The 26,090-nt window shown below is 31.2% G+C and overlaps 2 protein-coding genes across 4 annotated transcripts in view; both read left to right on the forward strand.

Moving 5' to 3' along the window:
• Window positions 1–26,090, forward strand: part of GABA-B-R2 (gamma-aminobutyric acid type B receptor subunit 2) — a 320,221-nt gene that overhangs the window by 144,817 nt on the left and 149,314 nt on the right. For 2 of the 3 annotated variants that reach the window (XM_015515720.2, XM_015515721.2), the window contains exons 1-2: window positions 15,607–15,763; window positions 21,570–21,829. In XM_015515720.2, coding sequence (XP_015371206.1) covers window positions 15,745–15,763; window positions 21,570–21,829 — 279 coding nt within the window. In that variant the 5' untranslated portion in view covers window positions 15,607–15,744. Of the gene's footprint in view, window positions 1–15,606; window positions 15,764–21,569; window positions 21,830–26,090 lie in introns of those variants that run through there. The other variant, XM_089223981.1, reaches the window with a different exon arrangement.
• Window positions 7,796–13,075, forward strand: LOC149057553 (uncharacterized). The gene has a single exon (XM_089223449.1). It carries the CDS (start codon window positions 7,796–7,798, stop codon window positions 13,073–13,075), a length of 5,280 nt encoding a protein of 1,759 aa, XP_089079575.1.

A 26,090-nucleotide genomic window follows, 5' to 3' on the forward strand; every position in this document is an offset into this window, starting at 1 on the left:
GATCGAGAGGAGCAATATAACTGTGGATGATATGAAAGTGCGCTTGGTATATTTTGGTTTATGTGTATGTAAAAATCGATTGAAAATTTATTAGTTTTGTTCTTTTTTAAATTCGATATAAAAACATAAAAGTTTATAACATCGGTAATAAAATATACGCTGTACATCTCCCATGCAAGGAAATATCGCAAAAAGACAAACCTTGGAAGTAGGATATTATGCGTAAGAATTCACAAACATTGGCGATGTGAGGATTACAACAGCTTTGAAGTGAATAACGATGCCTCAAATTAAAGGTAAGATCCAGCTAGAGTGGTTAAACGAGCATTTTCTAACATTAACCTGACAAAAATGTATTATAGTACACCGAAAGAGCTTATGAGTAAAAATAGAAACGTAAAACCTTGGATGACGTGTTTGATAAAACTGTTTTCATACATATATTGATATTCTAAATTGGTTGATGAAAAAACATTTAAGTGGACAATTTAGACACTGTCATAAGTTTTCAAACTACTAGATTTCCTGTTCTCGCAAGATAATCCTCATCCGTGGACCTTTAAAAAAATTTTTTAATTAATATTGATTATAATAATACCTATACTGCAAACTGGAGCATTCATTAAAAATCGTAAAAATGTTCAATTTTTTTATTTGAACTAAAATGTATCATTTTTGTTTTTAATAAAAGGCAATAAGCTATACAAGGATGATTGGAATTCTACAAAAAATTATTTTTAAATTTCGAAACTGAAATTTGTTATAACTTAAAAAAAAGATTTCCTTTGTTAAATAAAGTTTGATACTGAAAAATTGTGCAGACAGATTATTTCTTCAAATTAAAGTTTGATCAAAATATATATATTTTTTTATTTCATATAGTGAACAAAATATGTAAATTCTGAGTACAACAAATGTTTTAAAATGTACATTGTTGATGCACTATTTTGAATACAGCAAGTATAGTTGTTTATTATACTATTCTATTTGATTTATTATTAATGTAAGTTTCATTATTTTTGTCCATGAACTCCAAATGGTTATTTTCGGCACTATATATATTTTAAAATCGAATTTAAACTCATCAAGTTGAAAAATATTTATTTATTTTTTATAATTCTTTTAAAATGTCATATAGTTTAGAAATAATTGACTTGCTAAATATATAAGACTTATTATTAATTTGCATATGCAATAATATCTATGTACAACTATAATCCACTATTTAACAAAAACTTATATCTAATAAATTCTTAGCGTATAATATTAATTTTTTTATTTATAAAATGAACTGTTAGGAGTCAAAGAATAATCATCTGAAAACAAAATATAAATATTTATAAAAATACGTCATGCACGTAAGCTATTACTTTCATGTAGAGTAGGTATACTATAGACATACGTCATAAGGGTATAATTGATAATTCTGGGTGGTGCCTCCATGATGTAACTTGATAAATTATAGATTGTAATCTTACATTTTCATACATATAAATTTATTGTACCTGTTGAATTTATTTAAAACTATTTACCTAATCTAAGAATCGTGTCATGTTTCTAACAAGTTTCAGTTGTATAGATGTACAGTGACAAGTGGCTGTACAACGAAAAAAGCTAATGAATTATAATTTTCTATACCTAAATATAATTGTATTTTAACTGAATCCGTTTTCTTTACATAAATTATTCCCAATGAAAGCAATAAAAGCTATTTCTTTAGTATTTTATGAAATTCGGTAACCAATAATTTTTCTAAAACAGCAATCGCTGTATAAATTTAACTTTTGTATAGACTTGTGGAATGTGTATACAAATTAATAAATTTATTTTTAACGTTGGATTAGTTGGAATGAAAAGCTAATAAAACTGGTAGAGATAAGTATTTTAGAAACATTTATCAAAATTAAAGTAAAAAATATAACTACCGATCCATTATTAGTTAAATCAAGGTTAAGACAGGTGCATACTATACGTTATAAATTATATTGAATATAGCAACAGAGATTAAATTGCAAAAAGTAGTTAAATTCCACAGATTGTATACAGGGTTGCGGATAATTTAGTGAACATGGAAGAATCACAAGATGGATTAAGATCTTTGTTATGACAACTAAAATAAGCACCACTGAAAGTTGGAAATAACATAAACGAGAACAAAACGGAACAGATGGTTGTAGGAAGACGAGACATTATGAGATTATATTCAAACATAAATGTCAAAACCTGAAATTTCAAAAGAACGAGTCAATTCAAATAACTAGGATCAACACTGTCAGAGAAAATTAAATTTAAAAATAAAATATAATACCAAGAATTTAGTCTATGAATGGCTCTATGATTTTTAAAAATTACTTGGTTCATGACCACTGTCAATGGATTTGAAAATACAATTATAGATCATAATAATACTACCTGAAAATTACTTGTGGATCTGAGGAGTGGCCGCGAAGAAAAAGTGGTGAAAGAAAACTCTTAGTACAATACTCCAATACAGCACTTCAAGCTGTTAGATGACTCTTATACTATACAAATATACAATAAACATACTTTAATTAGTTTAATTCCTCCTAACTAAATATTGTAATGAATATTTTTTTAAACGTTTATAATGACCAGTAATATTTATAATGATTCTTCTAGGATAAAAATCTTTAAAAAAAATTGTTTCATTACTATTATTGTAATATTATCATAAATGCCATCACACGTGTTTGTAGATACCTAATGTCTAATTAATCATCGTACTAAATATTATGACATATTTTACAAATATGAAACTCAGTTTTTTTTTTTAAATTTTATAATTCTCATTATATTTTCTATATAGGTTAACAAAGACAAAGTGGAATACTGAGGGAAAGTAGGGAAACGGTAATACTTATTCGTTGGATTAAAAATATTCACAAGATTATATATTTCTAATTATTTTTAGCTTCCTTACTCATCAGAGAGGTTGTGACGTGTGATGAATGTTTCAAACCAGTATTACAACTAGACAGTGAAATAAAATAATTTTCTTATTTGAAATGTATGTTTTTAAGTTTATAAACTAAATTGGCTATCCAAAATACAGATTATATTACATAGGTATTATTATAATATCACGTGGAGCTTTGAATATGTGATGGTTTCATGTAGGATATAGATTAATCGTAATGATCAAACAACATAATCGACGATTTCCATGTAAGATCTAGTAGTACCACAATGGTATCAACGATATAATATTATTATTATATATGATATTCAGCACGTTGACTAAGACATCTGACGGTGCATAAAACCTCACTTTTCAAACGCCATTGGCTGTATTACTGTTATTATATAATATTCATAAATGCTTCTGACGGGATTATCATATCATATACATTATACATGTATTGTATATATAGACATGTGATAGTCAATGTGTTATAACGCATGTAATCCTCTTGCCGCGTTTACAGACGGAGCGAGCGGAGCCTTTTTAAGCCTCTTGTTAACGTCGACGAAATTCTAGCTGTGCCAGTCAATTAAAACCACGCGCTTGGTTACGATTTCCAAAATCTCATTACGGTGTCACACTATCACGTCATACACGTTATTCATATTGTTACGATATTATACAGTGATTCTTTTAAGTGGGTAAACTAATTATCTCGAAAAGTATTTACTTTTTTCAAAATATTTATTACATGGTTTCAAGTTATTGAAATTATATTTTTAAACATTTTTTATCCTTATCATTTTTTAAGTTTTTTACTTTTTTGAATGACAACATAGAGTTTTAATTTCATATTCCAAAGCAGAATATTTTTCTAAGTATTTTGATTCATAAAAATCGAATTTAGGGCTTGTAGTTTTTGAGTTATAAGTATTTAAAGTTTAGATTGGCAGAGTGGAGTGGTACGGGGTTACCCCGCTAAATGTTTGTCCACTACTCCGCTTGTCAAAACTTTAAATACATATAACTCATAAACTACTCGTCCTAAATTCGATTTTTATGAATCAAAATATTTAGAAAAATATTCTGCTTTGGAATATGCAATTAAAACTCTATATTGTCATTCAAAAAAATAAAAAACTTAAAAAATGATAAGGATAAAAAATTTTTAAAAATATAATTTTTTAATAAAAACGTTGGTTTTTTAACAACTTGAAACCATGTAAAAAAATATTTTGAAAAAAGTAAATACTTTTCGAGATAATTAGTGTACCCACTTAAAAGAATCACCCTGTATACTAGGTGAAGTTGATCTTTATAATGCTTGTTTAAAGATATATTTATAATAATAATAATAAATAATATGCAAGTCGTTTTCAAAACAGTATCTAATATATTGATACTTTATAAATATTTATAAATAATAATAATCTTTCTTTCTCTCTCTCTCACTCTCACTCTCGTAAAGGTATATTGGGTTATCCATTTAAGTGGGTACACTAATTATCTCAAAAAGTATCAACTATTTAGAATTTTTTTTTTTAACTTTTACGTTTATGTTTTTCTAAAACCGTATAATATTTTAATATTTTCACCCTTATATTTATTGGTGAAACCACTATCAACTTTTGATTTTCAATGGTAACATATAATAAAAATATCATGAATTAATAAAACCATTTTTACTATGAATTTAGGTATTAAAATTTTTATTTTTCGTTATTTGGTTTGCGAGATACAGTTCCTCAAAATATTGATGGTTTTTACTATTTTTCCAATAATATTGTCAAGACTAGGAGCTAATGATAAATTCTATATCGTTGAATCCAAGATAATAAAATGAATAATAATTAATTGAAAATTACTATTGTACTTTGAGCCCTAATAATTTATTAACTTATCGACTAATTGGACATACAATATGACGAGTTTATTTTAATAACAATTTCACAGATAATTATTTAAAAATCAAAATGTTATCATCACAGAACTCTATCGTATTACAACTAAAGACTAAGGTATACTTTTATAAGTCTATGATTAATTCTATTATTATAATATGATTGTAATAAAATACAGAAACTAAATAATAAATATAGGTGATAATAATGCGCGACGGTGTCACGATTACAACCAAATAATTTATATATATTCAATTAAATAACTTTTTTCAAAATTTGAACTTTACATGGTTAGGTATATAAAAAAAATTGCCTATATATTTTTAATATTTTCTAACTGCTATTATATCAATTTATGGGGAACCTTGTTTTAAATTTTCAAATTTTTTGACCTAATGAATAAAATTTCATTGACATTTACAGAAAAAAAATACTAAAAAATACTTATAAATAGTTAAAATATTTGTTAGGTATCAAATATAGGAATTGATAAAATAAGCATATGGTGTAAATTTTTAATTTCTACAGTTATTCGTTTTTGAATAACAACAAAATAAGAATATCGGTACAGGAGAAATTGAGCGAATATCCAATGTTGTAATTCAAATACCTATACCTAAATATTTAATTTGACTTTCTGGTAGACATTTATTATTTGATAAAAGTAGAAAAACTCATGAAGAATCTTGCATTGAATTTTAAAATCTTAGATTTAAAAAGAAAAAATTTTATGAATTTCTAACTCAAAATAAATTGTAAATTTTCGTGATTCTTACGTATGTTGTCAAAATTTGAACATTCAATGCTTATTAAAAATAATATGACTATGTATTTTAAATATTTTTTTAACTTTCATTTTACTACGTTTATATGATGACGTAGTTATTATTTGGTTTGTAATTAAATTGGTTTTAAATTCTTAAACTACATTATGCGAGCGTTTTAACGCTATTATATAAAAGTACCGTGATTGTAACAACATATTAGAATACTTGTATTAAATTTTGAAGCTTTTTACCAAAAGAATAACATTTTACTAGCATTTATATAAAAAAAAAAAGCTAAAGATATCAAAAATTACAAATGTCTATAAATAACTTTAAAAATATTCAATGAAAATTTTATATGTATACAGTAATTTGTTTTAGAGTGATATTAATATCAAAATTCGACTTTCTCAAAAATTGATTTTGCATAAAAATTCCCGTTTTTCTTTAATTTTTTTTTCTGTTTTTCCCGGTGCTTTTGAAAACTGCTGGGAAATCCAAAATTTTACCTCCCCAACGCGCAAACTAAACCACTTTCCAACCGGAAAAGCTACTGAAGTTGAAAATCGAAGCATTATTTCGAAAACTTATCCTGTACACAGACATACAAATAATAAAAATAAATTTAAATTAAAAAACACAAATCGTTATAAAATCAATACAGTTAGTTGTGACTGATTCGTTATCTTGGAGATGTATCATTGATATAATACAATTATCAGCATTCTAAATGACGCGTATAATATCATGTTTCCAAGTGCATAATATTATAAAGGTAGTAGTGGTTCATTAAACGTTAATTATTTTATCATTGTCTCGGAAAATAAATTTATGCTACAACAATGGAGTCTCAAAATGTACGATCCTTAAGAAAAGTCTTAAAATATGTACTAGCTCAAGGTTACAATTTTGACCTCTGTTAGAAAATCAAACACGTAATTAATCGGTTAGAATAGGTCAAAAAGGTTTTGTCAAACAAAGCCACTTGTCAATATATTTAAAAAAAAAAATTGTAATAACCCAAAACTGTTGTATTTCATATAAATAACAACAATAAATAAACTAAAAATAGAACAAGCTGTATATGATAAACTTTTTTTTTTATCAGCCATCATTATTGTTTGGGCCAGATACCAACATAGCGCACCAAGCCTATCAAACTACGGCTCCTACCGCGCATGCGTTGCTATCGCCGCTATGTTCACCGCCGTCGTTGCGAACACGTTCGTTGCCCGGCCGGTGCGCTGTTGTTGACCGTTCGTTTCCGTGTTCGCATCGTATACTATATCGCGCCCTGTTAACCATGTGCGTTTGTTGATAGTTCTTCAACGGCATGTGTTTTGTTGCGTAGTTGTATGATGCGTATGGTCATTGTGATTCTTCACGTGCTATATTATGAGCCGTTGTTACACTCCGTTTCTCTAATATCGTCGCTGTGGTAAAGTCGCGGACTTACGAAACGGATTGATTTGACGTACACGTGATCGTCATCGCCGTGTGTTGTTTCGTCGCCATTCGCGTTCGTCTGCGCGCACACGTCCGTCCGTTCCTGTGAGGTTTATGGTTTTTTTTACCTGTCCGTCGCATTGTTGTAGCCGTCACCTACATGAATGAACGGCTCGTCCATTGGGATTTGACTTTATACACCTTGTCAATAACCCATCGAGTGAGCTGGTTTGGATATATTGGTTGTCGGAAGGTACGTCGTGTGGAGCAAGGTGTCCCGTCAGCGGCCAGGTCAGACGTATCACACATATTATTATTATTATTATTATTCTGTTAACGCGACTACTGTTATCAGCGTCGTACGTATTTATTGTGTATTATGTTTTGCATTATCAATCATTGTCGTGATTGACATTATTATTATTATTATTATTAATTCGTTGTAATTATGCTAGGACTAACATAACATTTAAGGCGCTCTCATGTTATTGTTTTTCATTAAGTTTATATAAGAACAATATATTTATACAGTCCACTTTATAAAACTATCTAATTGTTTTTTTCTATTTTTCACCATTTGATAGTAGTATAGATAGTACCCAGCGTTACAAAACCCGTCGAGGTATAACCGTATTCGTTTGAATCGGCTATCGCGACCAAACATTTGGTCCATCGTCCCGGATTATTTAGGTAATTTAATTAGTTATTTTTTTTCCGTCTTGTCTTGCTTGCTCTTTATTCCTTATAAATCGTGTAATATGGGAAGGCCTAAGCGTCAAGATTTGGACAATACTGCTGATAGTAAACGGTCGTTAGTTCGTGCTCGTGCATCGCGGGATGCATCGTTACGATCAATTAAAAAAATAAATAGTATAGGCGAAGAAGCTAAATTAGATGTTGAACGTCGCGCATTATTTGAGGCTCACCATTTGTCATTGAAACGGTTCGTTGATCAATTTGAGTTAGAACAGCAAGCAGTATTAAAAGCCCTTGTTGATTTAGATAATGTAGTCGAGTTTGAAAATGTTGATGCTGTTGCCACTGATACTATGGAAGAGGTATGTGCAAATATCCGACTTATTGCTACTGGCTTCCATAGCACTTCGGTTAATGTGACTGCAAATAATAATGTTTCTACTGGTGCACGACAAACAGCACAGGCAATTGTGTTACCAAAAATTGAATTACCAAAATTTGATGGTAATGTCTTGGGTTGGGTATCGTTTCGCGACATGTTTCAATCACTAGTTCATGACAACCCAGATATTTCTAATATTCAACGTTACCATTTTTTGATTTTAAGCCTGTCCGGTCCAGCACTTACAGTAGTAAAAGCGATCCCATTGACGGCTGATAATTATGTTATAGCTTGGAACGCATTAAAACAGTCGTTTGAAAATCAACGACTATTAGCTTCTGCACACATTGACAAATTGTTTTCATTTGTGCCCTTGAAAAAGGAATCATTATCGTCACTGTCTTCGTTTGTTCATGTATTTATGGAAAATGTCTCCGCTATTAAAGCACTTGGTGTCAAGGACCTTGCTGGTTTTATTTTATTTCACATTGGTGCTCGTGTAATTGACACAGAGACTAGGCGGCTGTTTGAAGCAAGCATTGAACAAAATGCAGTGCCTGATTTAGATATGTTACTAAAATTTGTCGTACACAGATGTAAAATCTTAGAAAATGTCGGAACGTCGGTTGGAACTAACGACAAACCTGATGGCATTTTTAAAGGTATTAGTAAAAAGAACAAAATTGGGCATCTTGGCAAAACTTCACTGTCAGCTTCATCTACTACATCAAAGTGTTTATTTTGTCAACACGAACACCAGATTTATCGTTGCTTTGTATTTAAACGCAAACCAGTTATGGTACGGCGCAAGTTTGTGAGCGATAATAGTTTATGTTTTATATGCTTAAAAACTGGGCATAGTGTTAGTTCTTGTACTGCTTCTTTTACATGCAAAAAATGTGATGGTCGTCATAATACACTGTTACATATAGAAAACATTAGTACAAAGAATAACAGTGAGATGACACAGAAAGAAAAGTCAGATGTTCAGTCCTCTACGTCCAAACCAGGTGAAAATAACACGGTGTTCTCTGGTGCGATATCGACACAAGCCACTGTAGTGTTAGGTACTGCGGTTGTTCGTATACAAGATGACGCAGGTGTTATTCATCAGGTTCGAATTTTGTTAGATAGTGGGTCACAAATTTCAGCCATTACTGCAGATTGTGCCACTAGACTTGGTCTTAAACGCAACAAGAGTCATGTAGAAGTAGTTGGCCTCTCTCAACAACCGGTGTCCAAGGTAAAAGGTGTTACTCAGTGCGCGTTTTTCCCGCTTCAGTCAGATCAACCATTGTTTAAAGCAAATAATGTTATAATATTGTCCCAAATTACTGGATTAATGCCAACGTGTTCTCTCCCTGCTACGGTGCGCACACGATATCAACACCTAATATTAGCTGATCCGGAATTTGATCTTCCTGGCACCGTGGACATGTTAATAGGAGGTGATTTATACCCGATGATTTTGCAGCCAAAAGCGGATATTATACATACCCCTGGATTGCCGTCAGCAATGCACACAAATCTCGGTTGGATAATTGTTGGTTCACTTAAGGATCCTACTTCATTACCTCTGATGTCGTTAACTATTAGTGCAATACCAGTCATAAATGAAACCATGCAACAATTTTGGAGGGTGGAAGAGCCGACAATCCCAGTACACTCAACGACAGAAGATGACCGATGCGAAGAGTGGTTCTCTAAAACAGTGTCACGGGACACATCAGGCAGGTTCTGCGTCGCTTTACCTTTTCGATCTATAATTAACGCTCAGTGTGATTTAAATCAAGACTTGGCTACGCATTGTAGTATTGGTTCCTCTCGTACCATGGCCTTAAATCGCTTGTATAATATTGAACGACGTTTAGTAAAAGATCCCGAGTTATATTCCGCGTATCGTTCTTTTATGAATGAATATCTGTCACTTGGTCACATGCGCGTAGCGGAGAAGCCAGGAAAATATTTCATCCCTCACCACGCTGTGGTCAAACGAGAGAATGGTAACATGAAAATCCGGGTAGTCTTTGACGCGTCGGCCAAATCGTCATCTGGCCTCTCACTAAACGACTGCTTGGCGACCGGACCAAAATTGCAGGGAGACATTACCGACATACTGCTTCGAAGTCGTTTCCACAAGTACATGTTCATTGCCGACATTGAAAAAATGTATAGGCAAATCCGAGTTTATGACGCCGACTGCGTATATCAACACATACTTTGGAGAAATTCGCCCGACGATGAAGTCCAAGAATTCGAATTATGCACTGTCACTTATGGTGTCAACGCAGCCCCGTTCTTGGCAATTAAATGTTTACATCAATTAGATTTAGAAAATGGATCTGAATTTCCTCTAACGAAAAATTTATTAGTTACATCAACATATGTAGACGACATTGTAGCAGGTGCTGACTCGGAAGAGGAAGCGGTGGAGCTCCAGCATCAAGTCATATTTTTATTACGTAAAGGAGGTTTCAATCTCAAGAAATGGGCCAGCAATTGTGAAGCACTATTAAAAGATATATCTACCGAAGACCGCGCAATTGACGCACCTTTCGAACTTAAGGACGATCAGTCAGTAAAGGTGTTAGGTTTGCATTGGGGTACTACATCGGATGTTTTAGGTTATCATATCAATATCAATAAAGTTAATCCAACTAAGCGTTCAATACTCTCAACAATAGCTCGTTTATATGACCCAGTTGGGGCGTTGGGCCCCGTTGTTTTTTGGGCCAAGTGCATCATGCAAGAATTGTGGATGCAAAAACTGGACTGGGATACTTCGCCGCCGACACAACTAGTTGACAAGTGGAACACCTTTATTTCCGAATTTCCCACGCTAGCCCAGGTTATGCTAACTCGGCATATTGATATCCGATGTTCAAAACAAGTGGAGCTAATAGGTTTTTCTGACGCCTCTCAGAAGGGATACGCGGCAAATGTGTATTTACGTGTGGTTGACCAGAGGAATGCTGTCAAGGTCTATTTTATTGCATGTAAGACCAAAGTGGCTCCATTAAAATGCTCTGATACTGATCCGTCGTTAACGATTCCACGTTTGGAGTTGTGCGCTGCCTTACTATTGGCACGCCTCATCTCCCACCAGTACACAGTTTTACAGAGTTTTACCAACATCGATCGTGTGCGTGCATGGACTGACTCCACGATAGTTTTGAGTTGGCTTCACGCTGACCAAAAACAGTTCAAGATATTCGTCACCAATAGAGTCTCCAAAATCAAGGCATTAACTCCAGGTTGTGAATGGGCCCATGTCAGAACCATGAACAATCCAGCTGATCCCGCATCAAGAGGATTACTTCCCTCTGAGTTGATTTCGAATTCATTACATTTTCATGGCCCAGAGTTTTTGTTACAATCTGACCATTTATGGCCTGTGTCTACCATGTCCGAGTTAACATTACCACCGACTGATCAACTACCTGAGACGAAGTGTACAGCAAGTGTTTTGCATATACATGAAGAAACGAACTACGAGTCAATTATTCAACGATTTTCGTCGTTGTCAAAAATGCAGCGCGTGTTGGCATATTGTTTTCGCTTCGCCCGTCGTCGAAATAGTCCTAATATCAGTGGACCAATCACTCGGATGGAATATGACCATGCATTGAACGCAGCGGTCTTGTGTACGCAACTGACACATCTGTCGGATCTACGTAAACAGATAAGGAATCCAGGTTCCATAACTCCGACAACGACAGCCCAGTTAGCCCCGTTCATCGACGCAATCGGGATCATTCGTGTCGGCGGAAGATTAAGACATGCACAGTTGAACGAAGATTCAAAATATCCAATCCTTTTACCTCAAAAGACACATCTCACCGAGCTAATCATTCGATACTTTCATCACATCTCGCTACACGGAGGATCACGATTAGTACTTTCAATGATACATCAAAGGTTCTGGATTATTTCTGGCCGAGCAGCTGTCCGAAATTTTATCCATTCTTGTGTTTCTTGCACCAGGTTCAGAAGTATGAACCCACGACCTTTTATGGGGGATCTGCCAGCAGCTAGACTGGTAGTAAACCGCCCATTTTTCAACGTCGGGATGGATTACGGTGGACCTTTCTTGGTGCGTGAAAGTCGACGTCGCGGTGCGCGTACCAATAAAATATACCTAGCGGTATTTGTGTGCATGTCGGTGAAGGCTGTGCACTTGGAGACCGTATCAGACATATCCACTGACGCATTCCTCGCTGCGTTAGACCGGTTCGTCGCTCGGCGTGGCATTCCAAGTAACATGTACACAGATTGTGGTACAAATTACGTTGGTGCTGCAAAACAGCTGAAGAAATTATTCGATGAAGCCTCCAATCAGCATACCTTATGTGGTCGTATACCTTGCAAGTGGCATTTTAATCCACCGGGAGCCCCACATTTTGGCGGAATATGGGAGGCTGCCGTCAAAAGCGCAAAAACTCATTTGAAGAAAGTGATCGGTGCTCAAGTATACACGACCGAGGAATTTACAACTCTCATAACGCGGATCGAAGGCGTCTTGAATTCTCGACCGATGCTACCACTCTCCAGTGATCCAAACGACTTAGGCGTGTTGACCCCAGGTCACTTCATAATCGGGCAACCGTTATCAGCACTTCCAGAAAAGGATGTAGTCGATACTCCAACTAACCGTTTGAATCGTTGGCAATTACTACGCCAAGCTCAACAATCATTTTGGCGTCGTTGGAGCAATGAGTATTTGCACACCCTACAAGGGAGGCAAAAGTGGTTTAAGCAGACACCAAATCTGTCCATTGGCGACCTGGTAGTCATCAACACACCGTCACGACCGCCCATGGCATGGCAGATCGGTCGAATCATCCAGGTTCATCCAGGTGCAGATAATATAGTGCGTGTAGCGACAGTCAAAACGCAAGACGCTATACTCAAACGTCCTGTTGTCAAGCTGGTAAAACTTCCAGTGGATCCAAGATCTTAAGAAAGGCTCCCATATTACCGATATCCTCAATATTTTCTGCTGTTATTTTCATTGTCCTTACCTATTGTCATAATTATTATCTCACGTTATTATTATTTTTTTTTTTTTTCGGGTTTTGTATAGAATTTAACATTTTTCATGATTTGTTGTATGCGTTGTATTATTTTTTTTTGATGTGAGTGATACGTTCTGATCGAGAATTTTATAACTTTTGAAAGCACCCTTTCAAAACGGGGGAGGATGTTTGGGCCAGATACCAACATAGCGCACCAAGCCTATCAAACTACGGCTCCTACCGCGCATGCGTTGCTATCGCCGCTATGTTCACCGCCGTCGTTGCGAACACGTTCGTTGCCCGGCCGGTGCGCTGTTGTTGACCGTTCGTTTCCGTGTTCGCATCGTATACTATATCGCGCCCTGTTAACCATGTGCGTTTGTTGATAGTTCTTCAACGGCATGTGTTTTGTTGCGTAGTTGTATGATGCGTATGGTCATTGTGATTCTTCACGTGCTATATTATGAGCCGTTGTTACACTCCGTTTCTCTAATATCGTCGCTGTGGTAAAGTCGCGGACTTACGAAACGGATTGATTTGACGTACACGTGATCGTCATCGCCGTGTGTTGTTTCGTCGCCATTCGCGTTCGTCTGCGCGCACACGTCCGTCCGTTCCTGTGAGGTTTATGGTTTTTTTTACCTGTCCGTCGCATTGTTGTAGCCGTCACCTACATGAATGAACGGCTCGTCCATTGGGATTTGACTTTATACACCTTGTCAATAACCCATCGAGTGAGCTGGTTTGGATATATTGGTTGTCGGAAGGTACGTCGTGTGGAGCAAGGTGTCCCGTCAGCGGCCAGGTCAGACGTATCACACATATTATTATTATTATTATTATTCTGTTAACGCGACTACTGTTATCAGCGTCGTACGTATTTATTGTGTATTATGTTTTGCATTATCAATCATTGTCGTGATTGACATTATTATTATTATTATTATTAATTCGTTGTAATTATGCTAGGACTAACATAACATTTAAGGCGCTCTCATGTTATTGTTTTTCATTAAGTTTATATAAGAACAATATATTTATACAGTCCACTTTATAAAACTATCTAATTGTTTTTTTCTATTTTTCACCATTTGATAGTAGTATAGATAGTACCCAGCGTTACAAAACCCGTCGAGGTATAACCGTATTCGTTTGAATCGGCTATCGCGACCAAACAATTATCAATATTCTGACTTACCTAAATACAAAATATTATTTTTATTGTCATATTATTATATATTATACTTGTACATTATTACTAAAAATTCAATAAAAATAAAAAATATAAAAATACCTTTTGCTTTAATGAGAAATAAAACGGATATTAACATACCCTTCCCAATTAAAACAATGGAAATGTTTCTTTTAATTTTTTTTTTTTTTTGAATTTGAATATAGAAGATATTTATTTTCTTCTTTCAATTTCTGAACATCATGTTTTAATCTGATTTTGTAATAAATAATACAATTTTAAATAATATAAAAACGTTTATTGATATCAGCACAAAATTAACTACTATATACATTGAAATAACAAATCATGCAAAAAAACATATTATGTTTATAAAAAAAATAGTTGTATTATAATTTCTAATTTTTAAATAATTATGCCTTCTATTGTTTTTAAACATAAACATTAGATATTTGATTGATTAATTAATTAATTAAATAATTTACACAAGTCATGTTTTCTTAATTTATCTAAATATCTAACATATAAGTATAATATTAATAATAACAATAATAGTAATAACAACTACAACAAAATGTCAAAATGGTTTGGTACGATGATGATAATCCATATTCCAATACTTTACAAGAGTGGATAAATTGATCTAACACAGTTTGCAAACAATAAATAAACAAAAGTATTAGAAAAAATAAGACACAAAAATGTTACTTTTTATATTTCACATTGAATAAAAAATTCCAATATTCTTTCTTTTTTTTAACCTTTTTACAACAATTATATACACATATTTAGTATTGTTTATCAAATAAATTAGTTAAGTACATTTTCACTATTTATATTATTTATTTACTTATTTTACAAATAAACAAGTCGCAATATCGAAAAAGAAAAATCTACAACACATTATTTGGTGTAAAATCATTTAAAATCTTAAAACTGCTCTCCAGTAAAATTTAGTGGTCATTCTGTGACATACAACCTTTGGCCTCTTAGCCATCGATATAGTTTTAAGTGTTCCATATATAATTTTATGTATAATGCCTAATGTATAAAATGCTAATTTGTTAAAGCATACGCTTTTTAACCGCTGTGAGAGGTAGGGGGCCTGAGTCCTGGGTCCCCTCCACTTTAACCACTGAACAAGAGTTTATAGAAATAATCAAAAAATTATACACTAGTTTTTGCTACTTTTGTATTAGCTTATAGGTCCATGGAATATAGAGTATTTTTTAATTGATTTTGTATTATTTTTCTAACTTAAAATCAAATCATCTGTTGTTACAGGCTCAATAACCAAGTCTAAATTAAAGCACTTTTTTAATATTTCTGAGTGCTTTTCAAGCAAAATCTGCGTATAGTCAAGTCTATACCTTAGGAACTTTAAAAAAAAAAATGCAATGAGCAAATTACAGCTAAAAAATAATGAAAAAAACTGCATATAGTAAGTTATTAGTTAAGTTAATTAAAATATAAAAGTAATTAGTTATGTTAAAAAGTTAAAGTTAAATTAACTTTTTAACTCGTTAATGCCCAGCCTTGCTTATAATTGAAGGTATAGAAAATAGAATGCTCCGGGATTTTTATTTTCAAGGTTGGTACTGTGTTTTTAATTAGTTCTTATCATGATTGGAATAACTGTATCGCGCCGGTTTAACCAATATCAACAATAATCACGAACCGTGGTTCTTCGCAAGAAAAATTTTTCGTATGAATCATTTCCTTATCACACTTATACCATGGTAATGACCACGTTCGTGGTTGTTATTTTAAACCACATCACTTATCACGGTATTATATTATATTGTATATAAATTGTGATTGCAGATTTATTAATTGCTGCCAAATGTCATGATTTTGGCGGGGAAATATGATTTATACGATTACCCATCGGCCATCAATGTATTTCGTAAGACATTAAAAGGGCCTGTTTTACAATCATAGTTTAAACCTCGGTTAAGCTTGAACCACTGATTTTACCGGCCGAATTCGGTGGTTTAACCTGAATTCAACTATTGTAATACGGGCCCTAATAATAAGAGCAATAAGAGGATAGTCAAAGCTGAACGTCGAAAATACCTATTCATTGCATTTTATCTTATCGCATTAATTGGGTCATAAAAATAAAAGTTATTAATTTGTTATTTTTTTTTTTTTATGTGTTCCTTCCTATAAAATCATGTTTTATTTGTGAATTGTATGGGATTGAAAAACGAGTTTATCACTAGTAAATATTGTTCTTTATTATTTGTTTAGTGTTTTCAAATTTTTTTTTTTTTTTTTGTTCAAGCAATTAATAAATGTCAATAATATTATTCATCAATAATTTATTATTAACAAAATGTTGTCTTGGGTGTTGTGCAGTGTACTAAACCATGAAATATGAAAATACTAATATTTCAAAATATAATATAAAATATTGTGATAAGGAAATAGATCATACCAACAATTTTTCCTGCGAAGAACCGTTCGTACAATAATCTCATTTTGTCAAATTTTGAGATACGTCTTGTTGCAGTATCAGTGATTATCAGTTATTTTCAGATATATCTGCAGCTGAGATTATACCGTAGGTTCATCATTTTTATGTTTATTGTTTTAAAAATAAATAACTACATAATCGTCTTTCTGTCTCATTAAAAAATATACATACTAATATCTGTTTCTTATTTATTAAAAACTTATTAAAACGATGTTCTAAAATGACTTACTAAATGAATTTTAAAATGATTTATATTATATTCTTTTAAACATTGATGTGCATAATCAGTCTAATATCAGATTGATAATTTATTTAAAACTAGGTAGATATGACTATTTAAAGTTTAAAAAAAGTTGATTCAATTTAAGTATTGTAGACGAGAACTAGAATGGAAACGTTTATTTAAAGTGCATTCTATCTTATTTTACATTACTTTAAATAAAATATTGTTTGTAAACTACTGTACGAAACTCGTATTTTGAAATTCACATCCACTTCCATTAAGAAAAAATAAATAAAAACCGTTGCATTTATTTTGAATGAGTATAAATAATAATTGTACATTATTGTGGGTATTATATAATACAAAATTGCTTTTTCAGGAGGATAATGCTTTATTATTTAAATATGAAACAACAATACTATAATAATGCAAATAATGAATAAAAACGATCTTCGTTAGGAGTTATTGTACAACTGTCGACCATGCGTATAATCATTATTTATTACCTAAACAATATCCGTTCAATTGTGCCTGGAAACCTGCTACAGGGATTTGTATTTGTTTTAATGTCGAAGGTATTGAAGTTCTTAAGAAATTCGTATTCACTACAGATTCAATTAAAAATTAAAAGGTGTTTACCTGATATTAATTGAACATTATATTAATAATAATCATTATTGTAGAATTGACAATATTATGTATAAAATAACATTTTACTTTACTATAGGTAAAGTTTAATTTGTGACTGGTTCAGAAAATACAAATTAAGCATCTTAATTTAAATATCATACCATTCTTGATTGATTTTAAAAAAATTTCATCAAATTCAGAATTCTATTATTAATATTAGATCATGTGATACCTAAAAAATAATGATAATAGTCATAATATAAATACACTTCTATTATATTTGTACCTACTGGATGTAAATTGCTCGACTTTACTGATAAGATTAGTAAAAATTAATAATATAATAATTAATTAATAAAGTTTGGACGAGAATGTGATAAGAGTCACGTGTTTGTAGAAATTATAATGAGTTTTAGTTTCTGGTCGAATTATGGAGATGGAGAGATCATGAAATGCAATTTTAAACCTCTTTTGACTTGGCTTATTTTAGAACCATTATTACTCCTACTACCATAGTTTTGCTCTGGCCTACTTTTTCTTAGAGTTTTCAGCTTCAAAGCTTGACCGCTAAATACCAGATACACACATGATTCTGATAACCTAGTTATTTATCTTCAACATTGGTTTTCTCTTGGATCGATTGAATTCAAATGTCAGACCACTAGATCCCCAGATATATACACTTCACCGAAATGACCAGATTATGGATTTAGCGGCCTCGAATGCAAAGAGATGTGGCTTACAGAGTGCCTGCTACTGCATTCAACCCACTTGTCAGTTTTCAAGCACGAAACGCAGTCATCGTCATATTATTATAGTTTTACACAGTAAAGATATAGCATTCAAAACTAAACAGTAGTACCTAATAGGTATCAAAATATGCAACTATTTTAAAGGATTTAATATAATATGATTAATGAGATATTATGCCCGATATTATTTATTTTTATATTTTTTATTTAAAAAAAATATAAATAATTCTGATCATGTAACAATAGTTTAATTTTTTATATCAGCCATCAGAATATCAAGGCGAGTGGATAAATTATTTTCCATTCATACAGTTAATGGTTTTATTATTGCAGTTTATTTTGTAATTGTATTCTTAAATTGTGAACGATTTTGTTATTTTCATCGAACTAAAGAAACCATAAAGTGAAGATTTAAAATAATTATATATACTTAAGTAGGTATTACATAAATTATCATCACAACTCAGTGAGTAGTGATAGGTTTTTGTCTAACGATTAATGTAATATTCCATACAAATAACTTTTGAGTGGGAATAATAACGACTTCAAGGTCATACTGATTCAACAAGTTAATGTTGTATATTGAACACATTTAGATTTGTATATTATTAATATAAAAATATTATACACAAAATATGCATAGGTACAATGAATTCCATCCATAAAAATTATGAATTTAATGAATGAAATAAAAAATATTAGAAGTTTTGCGTACTTATTATACAAATATGTACGAGAGTTATTAATTGTACTCATCTTTTTTAAATTATACAATTAATTTTATATTCAAAAATGTAGTATTGTATTGCATATTATTAAGTAAATTTAAAAAGAATGACTTGTTATTGAATTCATATAATGCACTTAATAATGTGGTATCGGAAATGATGAATAATGAAGTCTTAAACATTGTTTTATTTTTTAGTAATAAAAGTTATCGTGTTCTAATTTATTGAAGTGGGTTAAAAATCTGTATGAATATAAATAAGTTACTAGCGATATGGTGACTACAAACTTCAAAGTGCAATAATTATTGTGACGTCACACCATTGGGTTGCTGCTAAATATTAATTATTATTTACGGTCATCAGAAATGCAAATCTGATGAGTTTTCCTTCAACAATATGAAATTATTCATTATTTATTAATCAGAAATGAAATTAACTGCATGTATAAGACAAAAACAATTAGAATCGTAGGTAGTTGATGAAATTCCCAAACTCATTTATTTTGTTAAAAAATAACACATGACATATTTTTGTTTTCTCTTTTCTAAAATATTACAAAAATAAAATAAAACAGTTTAATCCCGAAATCATATAACGAATTATATTCCTATATAACATATTTGATTTTATCAATTGTATTTGTTGTTTTTATTTTGGTGGTTTCACTTTTGTGATATACGGTTCCTAAGTCCTATTTGAACATCAAAAGGTAGCAGATAATTGAATCAACATTTGTTTTATATCGTATCTTATGTTATAAAGTTTTTGATATTATATTTTTTTATTTACAAGATTTCATAAAAGATTTTATATTTTTACGTTACTGCTTACACGGCTATCACTTATGGTTATAAGTCACAAAAATGATTTTAGATTCTGAGCGGAGCGATGAATGTATTGATTTTACCATGTTGTGTGTGTTTTTTTTTTTTTTTGTGTGTCTGTCATCACGTTTTGGGGCAGTAAATATAGTTCGATTTTTGACTTCAGTACCTCGTTCGATCAGAAAGTGAATCTAGTTAGTATTTTTTTTTTTGAGGGGGGGGGGGGTAAAAAGTAAAAAATTCTTAATACTTTTCTAAATAACCGAGAAAAACAAAATTAAAAATTAAGGGGAAAACGGGAAATTTTACGCACACTCATTTTTCGGCAAAATCGATTTTGGTTTTTGACGTAACTAAAATCACAAAAATTCACAAAATATTTTAAGCTAGAAATTCATTAAAAAATTTCTTTTTAAATCTAAGATTTGAAAATTAAATACAAGATTCCTTAAAAGTTTTTCAATCTTTATCACAAATAAAAAATCCACCGGAAATTCAAATTAAATTTTTATGAGCATTTGAAAATTAAATTTTTACAACATTGGATTTTCACTTTTAGCGATTTATTTATTTTGGTGTAATTCTAAAACAAATGACCACAGATACTTGAAATTTTCACAGAATGTTTATATAGACATTTTCTATATTTGATAAAATTTTCAAAATATTTAGATTTCTTTTGAGCTGTTTACTGACATTTTAATTTTTCAACTTTTTTAGTTTTTTTTTTCTATAAATATCGATAAAAATTTATGTGTTGAGTAGAAAAGCTTGAAAATTTAATACAAGGCTTCTAACACATTGTAACAATAGCAGTTAAAAAATATTAAAAATACATAGGCACGATTTTTTTTTATAAGCATTTAAAGTTCAAATTTTGACAACATATTATGTAAAAATCACGAAAATTCACAAATTATTTTAAGCTAGAAATTCATAAAAAATTTTCCTTTTATATCTAAAATTTGAAAATTTAATACATGGCTCCTATCATAGTTTTACAATAGCAGGTGAAAAATAAATTAAATATATTTGCACAATTTTTTTTTACAAGCATTCAAAGTTTGAATTTTGACAACATATGTAAAAATCACGAAAATCACGAAAATTCGCAAATTATTTCAAACTAGAAATTCATAAAATTTTTTCTTTTTTAATCTAAGATTTGAAAATTTTTATTAATCTATATTATATTCTAGACAGATAAACCGTCTTCGCTCAGAATCGTTTTTCGTATACAATGATATAATATAATTGGATTCAAATTTAATTCCATCCATTACAGGAACCCACTTGTAACCTACTGTACAGCAGAGCGACTTCCACGACTTACCCGCTTTTTTTTTATTTTAATTCAAAACTATTATTTTGAATAAAAGAACTCCTAGAATTTATACATTTTATTCACACATAATTGATGCAGTTATATTTTAGTATACAAACGGGGTTTTTTTTCATAAATATTATTATTATAATCTATAATGAATTCTAAAAATTATTTTAATAATTGATATATTTGATTACACAGTTAATTATAAATTTAAAATTTGATACTACGTACTAAATACGTATAACTTTAATATTTACGGTATTTGTCTTCTTCTGTTACAGAATTTAGAATGAGGCCCTGGTTGCTGCTGGCGGCGTGGTGTGTGGCCACCTCTGTCGGTCAACGGCCCACGCCGAACAAGCGTCACGATGTCTACATAGCAGGGTTCTTTCCATTTGGTGGCCGTGTATCCGGCAGCATACCCGAAGGCCGTGTCGGTCGTGGCGTCATGCCAGCCGTCAAACTGGCCGTCGACCACATCAACGAGAACCCAACACTGTTACGTAATTACCGGTTGCACGTTTGGTGGAATGACACTCAGGTAAGCCTCGTCAACTGTTTTCTTAATTATATAATTATATTTCCGGTTTATGATTTTGATTCAATGTATAAAATATATTTTATATTTATTTTTTATTTTTTATTTAAACACATCGTAGTAGTTATCAGATATCTAACATTAAAATATAGCAGTACGACAAAACTATCATAATGGAAACTAATGGTAGGGGTAAGGTTGGCACTGGAGAATTACGGGAACAGTGTCGCACTGAGAACTTCTTCGTAGTTTATGGGAACGGGATCGTCCTAACTTCTCTAGGTTTTTAATTGGTTACAGAAATGGAATCGTTCTCAGGAATTTTTGAAAGGTTATGAGAAAGATTTTTGGTGAAAAAAAATAAGATCACCAAGTGAACAAAAAATAATTAAAATTTATATAGGTACTTAAAATACCGAGTATTTTTTTTTACCTTTTTAACAGGCGGATACTTAATAATTTAAAATCAAATTTTAAAACATGATTGTATTATAATAGAGCAATGGTATTTATACTGAAATTAATATAAGTCATCAATGCTCAGTAAGCCAAATAAATGTGAATCGTTCCAACATTATATGTGGGTTAATTAACTTGTATTATTAATGTCCAATAATAAAAACTTGAGAAAGAGTTAAAAGTTATATACAAAATATCTTTTGGGCTTAAGGTCATATGTATTTAATTATTTATTATTGGCAGTAGCTACAATAATTCGTCATCGTATGTTATAATTCACCAGTTATAAATTATCTCAAATTTTTGTCATGTGTATATTACATCTTATATTCCATTATAACGTCGTTTATCGTGTCGCTGAATACTTTGATGTAACTTGACATAAATAATAACCCCAAAAAAGTTTATTATAAACATACATATTTAATATGTTTGCATTCCCCCATTTTCACCCCACGTAACTAGTAAGTATCATTGATAGATACATAATTATATGGTAAAGATAATATAAATTTGAAATTTAAGTTCGATGTGGTGGTATTTCCCGATCTAGGACATTTTGGCGTAGCTGTATTGGCGTGGCCATGTTGGCGTGGCCCCTTTGGCGAAAATCAATTTGGCGTAAGGCTATTTTGGCATTAAGTTTTGACCTAATATGACTAGTATATCAGTAGTTGTCTGTGCGAGTAATATAATAAATAATATAATAATCATTATGTATAATAATTATTAATTAATGAAGTAGGTGGAGTAAAAAATCAATTGATATAAATGTAGGTATATAAATAAAAAGTAATTGACTTTAGTTAATAGTCTAGTAGTTTGGTTCATATATATAAAAAATATAAATATAATTTGAGTATAATTTAGTAACAACTTATATTTTGAGCTATTCCCCTTAAAAAACTATAAACCTCGACCTCAAATGCTCTTTATTTGAGCCATTGCCGATTACAACTGATTAGTAAATATTTAACTTTATGACAACTGATTACTGATTATCCGCAACATACCCACACAGACGACAGATATACAGTCACATTAGTCTGCTTTTCTAGTCTACAGACATTTTATATCATACATGTTCAAATTCTTATTACTTTTAAATATACCTACGCCAAAATAGTCTTATACGCCAAAGTAGTCATATGCCAAAATGGTTTACGCCAAAGTGGCCTCGCCAATACGGCCACGCCAAAATGTCCGGGCCCGGGTATTTCTGATTTGTTGGTTTCCTTTTCGGCTGATAGATGGTGAAGGGTCCATGCCTTGCGGTTAAAGCGTCTTAAGTCAGGCGTCAGTGGGCACAGTGGAGTTAATCCCCTTTTATTTGCGTTGATTATTTAAGGCGTACATTATTAATATTTCTGTGTCATACAGACTTTTAGGCTCTGAATATTTGATAAAAGACGGTAATATGAGTTATCCTTATATACCCTTGTGTAAACTTCTTTGGTGTGTAGATTATCAATTTAGTATCAATCTATATCAGAATTAAATTAGAAATAAAATTTAAATTTATATAGGAGGTATTCAGCGTAAATTATCGTGAATCGGTTGGTTTCTAAAAGTTCCATCAGGGTTTAGATATATAATCAATATAGTGAATGTCGATACATATCGCAATAAATTAAAATTGATGAAGCTTTCCTTATTACCAAATGATTCTTCGTATTCAGACACAAAACAAAGAATACAATTTTTTCTAAAAACCAGATTTACAAATTGTCTATCTCTGATTTGAATAAAACAAACCGATGATTTCATATTTAATTGTTTTTATTTTCAATGTTAAAAAATAAAAATAGGTACTATACTTTTATGCGTCCAACGCAAAAATATGTAAATTATATATAAAAAAAAAAAACTAAAAATATTGATTATAACAAACATTATTTAATTTATCAGGTCTTATTGTTACATCCTCTATTATACCTACATTATTATAAGTGTCAGATTTCTTAACTACAGCCCATTTAAATACATGACACATATAATTTAATATTTCATTGTGATTTGTATGATATTTTATCAATTAATTGTCTTATTTATATAATATAGGTACATAATCGTTTGTAATACTACTGTTTCGATATCATAAATGTTAGTCTGTGAACATTATAGACTTGTGTGGGACTCATAGTACACAATTAGCTCGATACCTACATGTGTGTGTGTGTGTGTGTGTGTGTATTCCCGCGCGTGCGTGTGGGTGTGTATCTGTGTTTGTCTGTCTGTATTAATGTGCGTGCGTACAACCTATATAAATTGTGCGTGTACATTAATACATTGTTTACCCCATTTGAAAACTATTATCGAACAATGCAACGAATCCGCCGGGGCAGAAATCCAACAACCGGTAAGAAACGAAATCGATATTGTGACGAGCATCTCTATAATAATAAACCTTGCAGCAACACAATGTATAATATAATATTATAAATTATAATGTATTATAGAAGTATCATGGTACGATTCACGGTGTCGGTGAGCTTCATTAATAACCATTTACATGTAAATGCAAATACATACCTATACCTATTTATAATAACAATATGTAAGCTATGCTATTCACCGTGTTATTATATTATTATGGCAAACGGATTTAATGCAGATTATAGTACATACATAATTATAATACTATAGATATAACCATCGAATATTTTTTTGAAGACATACCACAGTGTAGTTTTATGCAATATTCATCGTGTATAAGGAGTACATTATTATAATTAGATAATAAAATAAAAAAAGTAGCGTGAATAATAATTATTAATTACAATGTAAATATAATAAATATTACGTTGCATTAATAATGAAATATTGGAAAGCATGGTGTTTAAGAAATACGATTTAGTGTTTGCCATGGCAGGTAAAATAATGAAAATAATTTTCTGAATTTCGTATGACATAATATTTTGGTGGGTTGTTTGAATTGTATTTTGGTTAATAATTAAACTGTGTGATAACAATCACTTCGTGGAAGGACTATTTTAAATCAGTGTATTTTCCAAACACAAACAGAATTGCCTATATACCGCACTGATCAAAGAATATAAATACAAGTATATACATATATAATAATAATAAGGTTACAACAAATTTTGATTTAAAAACTAAAAAAAAATGTTTAATTTGTTATGCTTGTTTTAAATTTAAAAGTATTTACCAATTATACCTAACTAAACTATGTTGTAAAACCTGTAACTTAAGGCTTAAGTTTAACTATTTATAGGAATATGCAATTTTCGATCATTTTTAGTTTTTTTTTTTTTTAAATTAATATCGATAAAAAACTCCCACCTGAAACCAGTATATTCTCAGCCGAAACTCAAGCCATTTATATGAAGCAACCATGTTAGCCAAGAAGATCACCTCAAACCACATTTTAATTCTAAGCGATTCACTCAGCGCTCTAACAGCCCTTCATAACCCACTACCGTCAAACGAAATCACGCAACATATCCAAAAAATACTGAAATCAACCTCAAAAAAAAATCGAACTTATGTGGGTACCATCTCATATGGGAATAACTAGCAACGAAATAGCTGACAAAGCAGCAAACCTCGCTACCAGAATTATCCCCACCCTACAATTTCCGACCTACCGATCAACGACATACAATCATCAATCAAACTCAAAATATATTCTAAATGGCAACATTTTTGGGATACCGTTCCCCCCCACCAATAAACTCAAGATAACAAAAAGGGATATAAAGAAATGGAACTCACCTTATCACCTTAACAGACGACAAGAAGTCGCAATCACTAGATGTAAAATCGGGCACACATTCTCTACTCA

Source organism: Diuraphis noxia, unplaced genomic scaffold, assembly GCF_037042655.1.
Source record: "Diuraphis noxia isolate RWA-SAM2 unplaced genomic scaffold, SU_Dnox_SAM2 contig0003, whole genome shotgun sequence".
In the NCBI taxonomy this organism is placed as follows: domain Eukaryota; kingdom Metazoa; phylum Arthropoda; class Insecta; order Hemiptera; family Aphididae; genus Diuraphis; species Diuraphis noxia.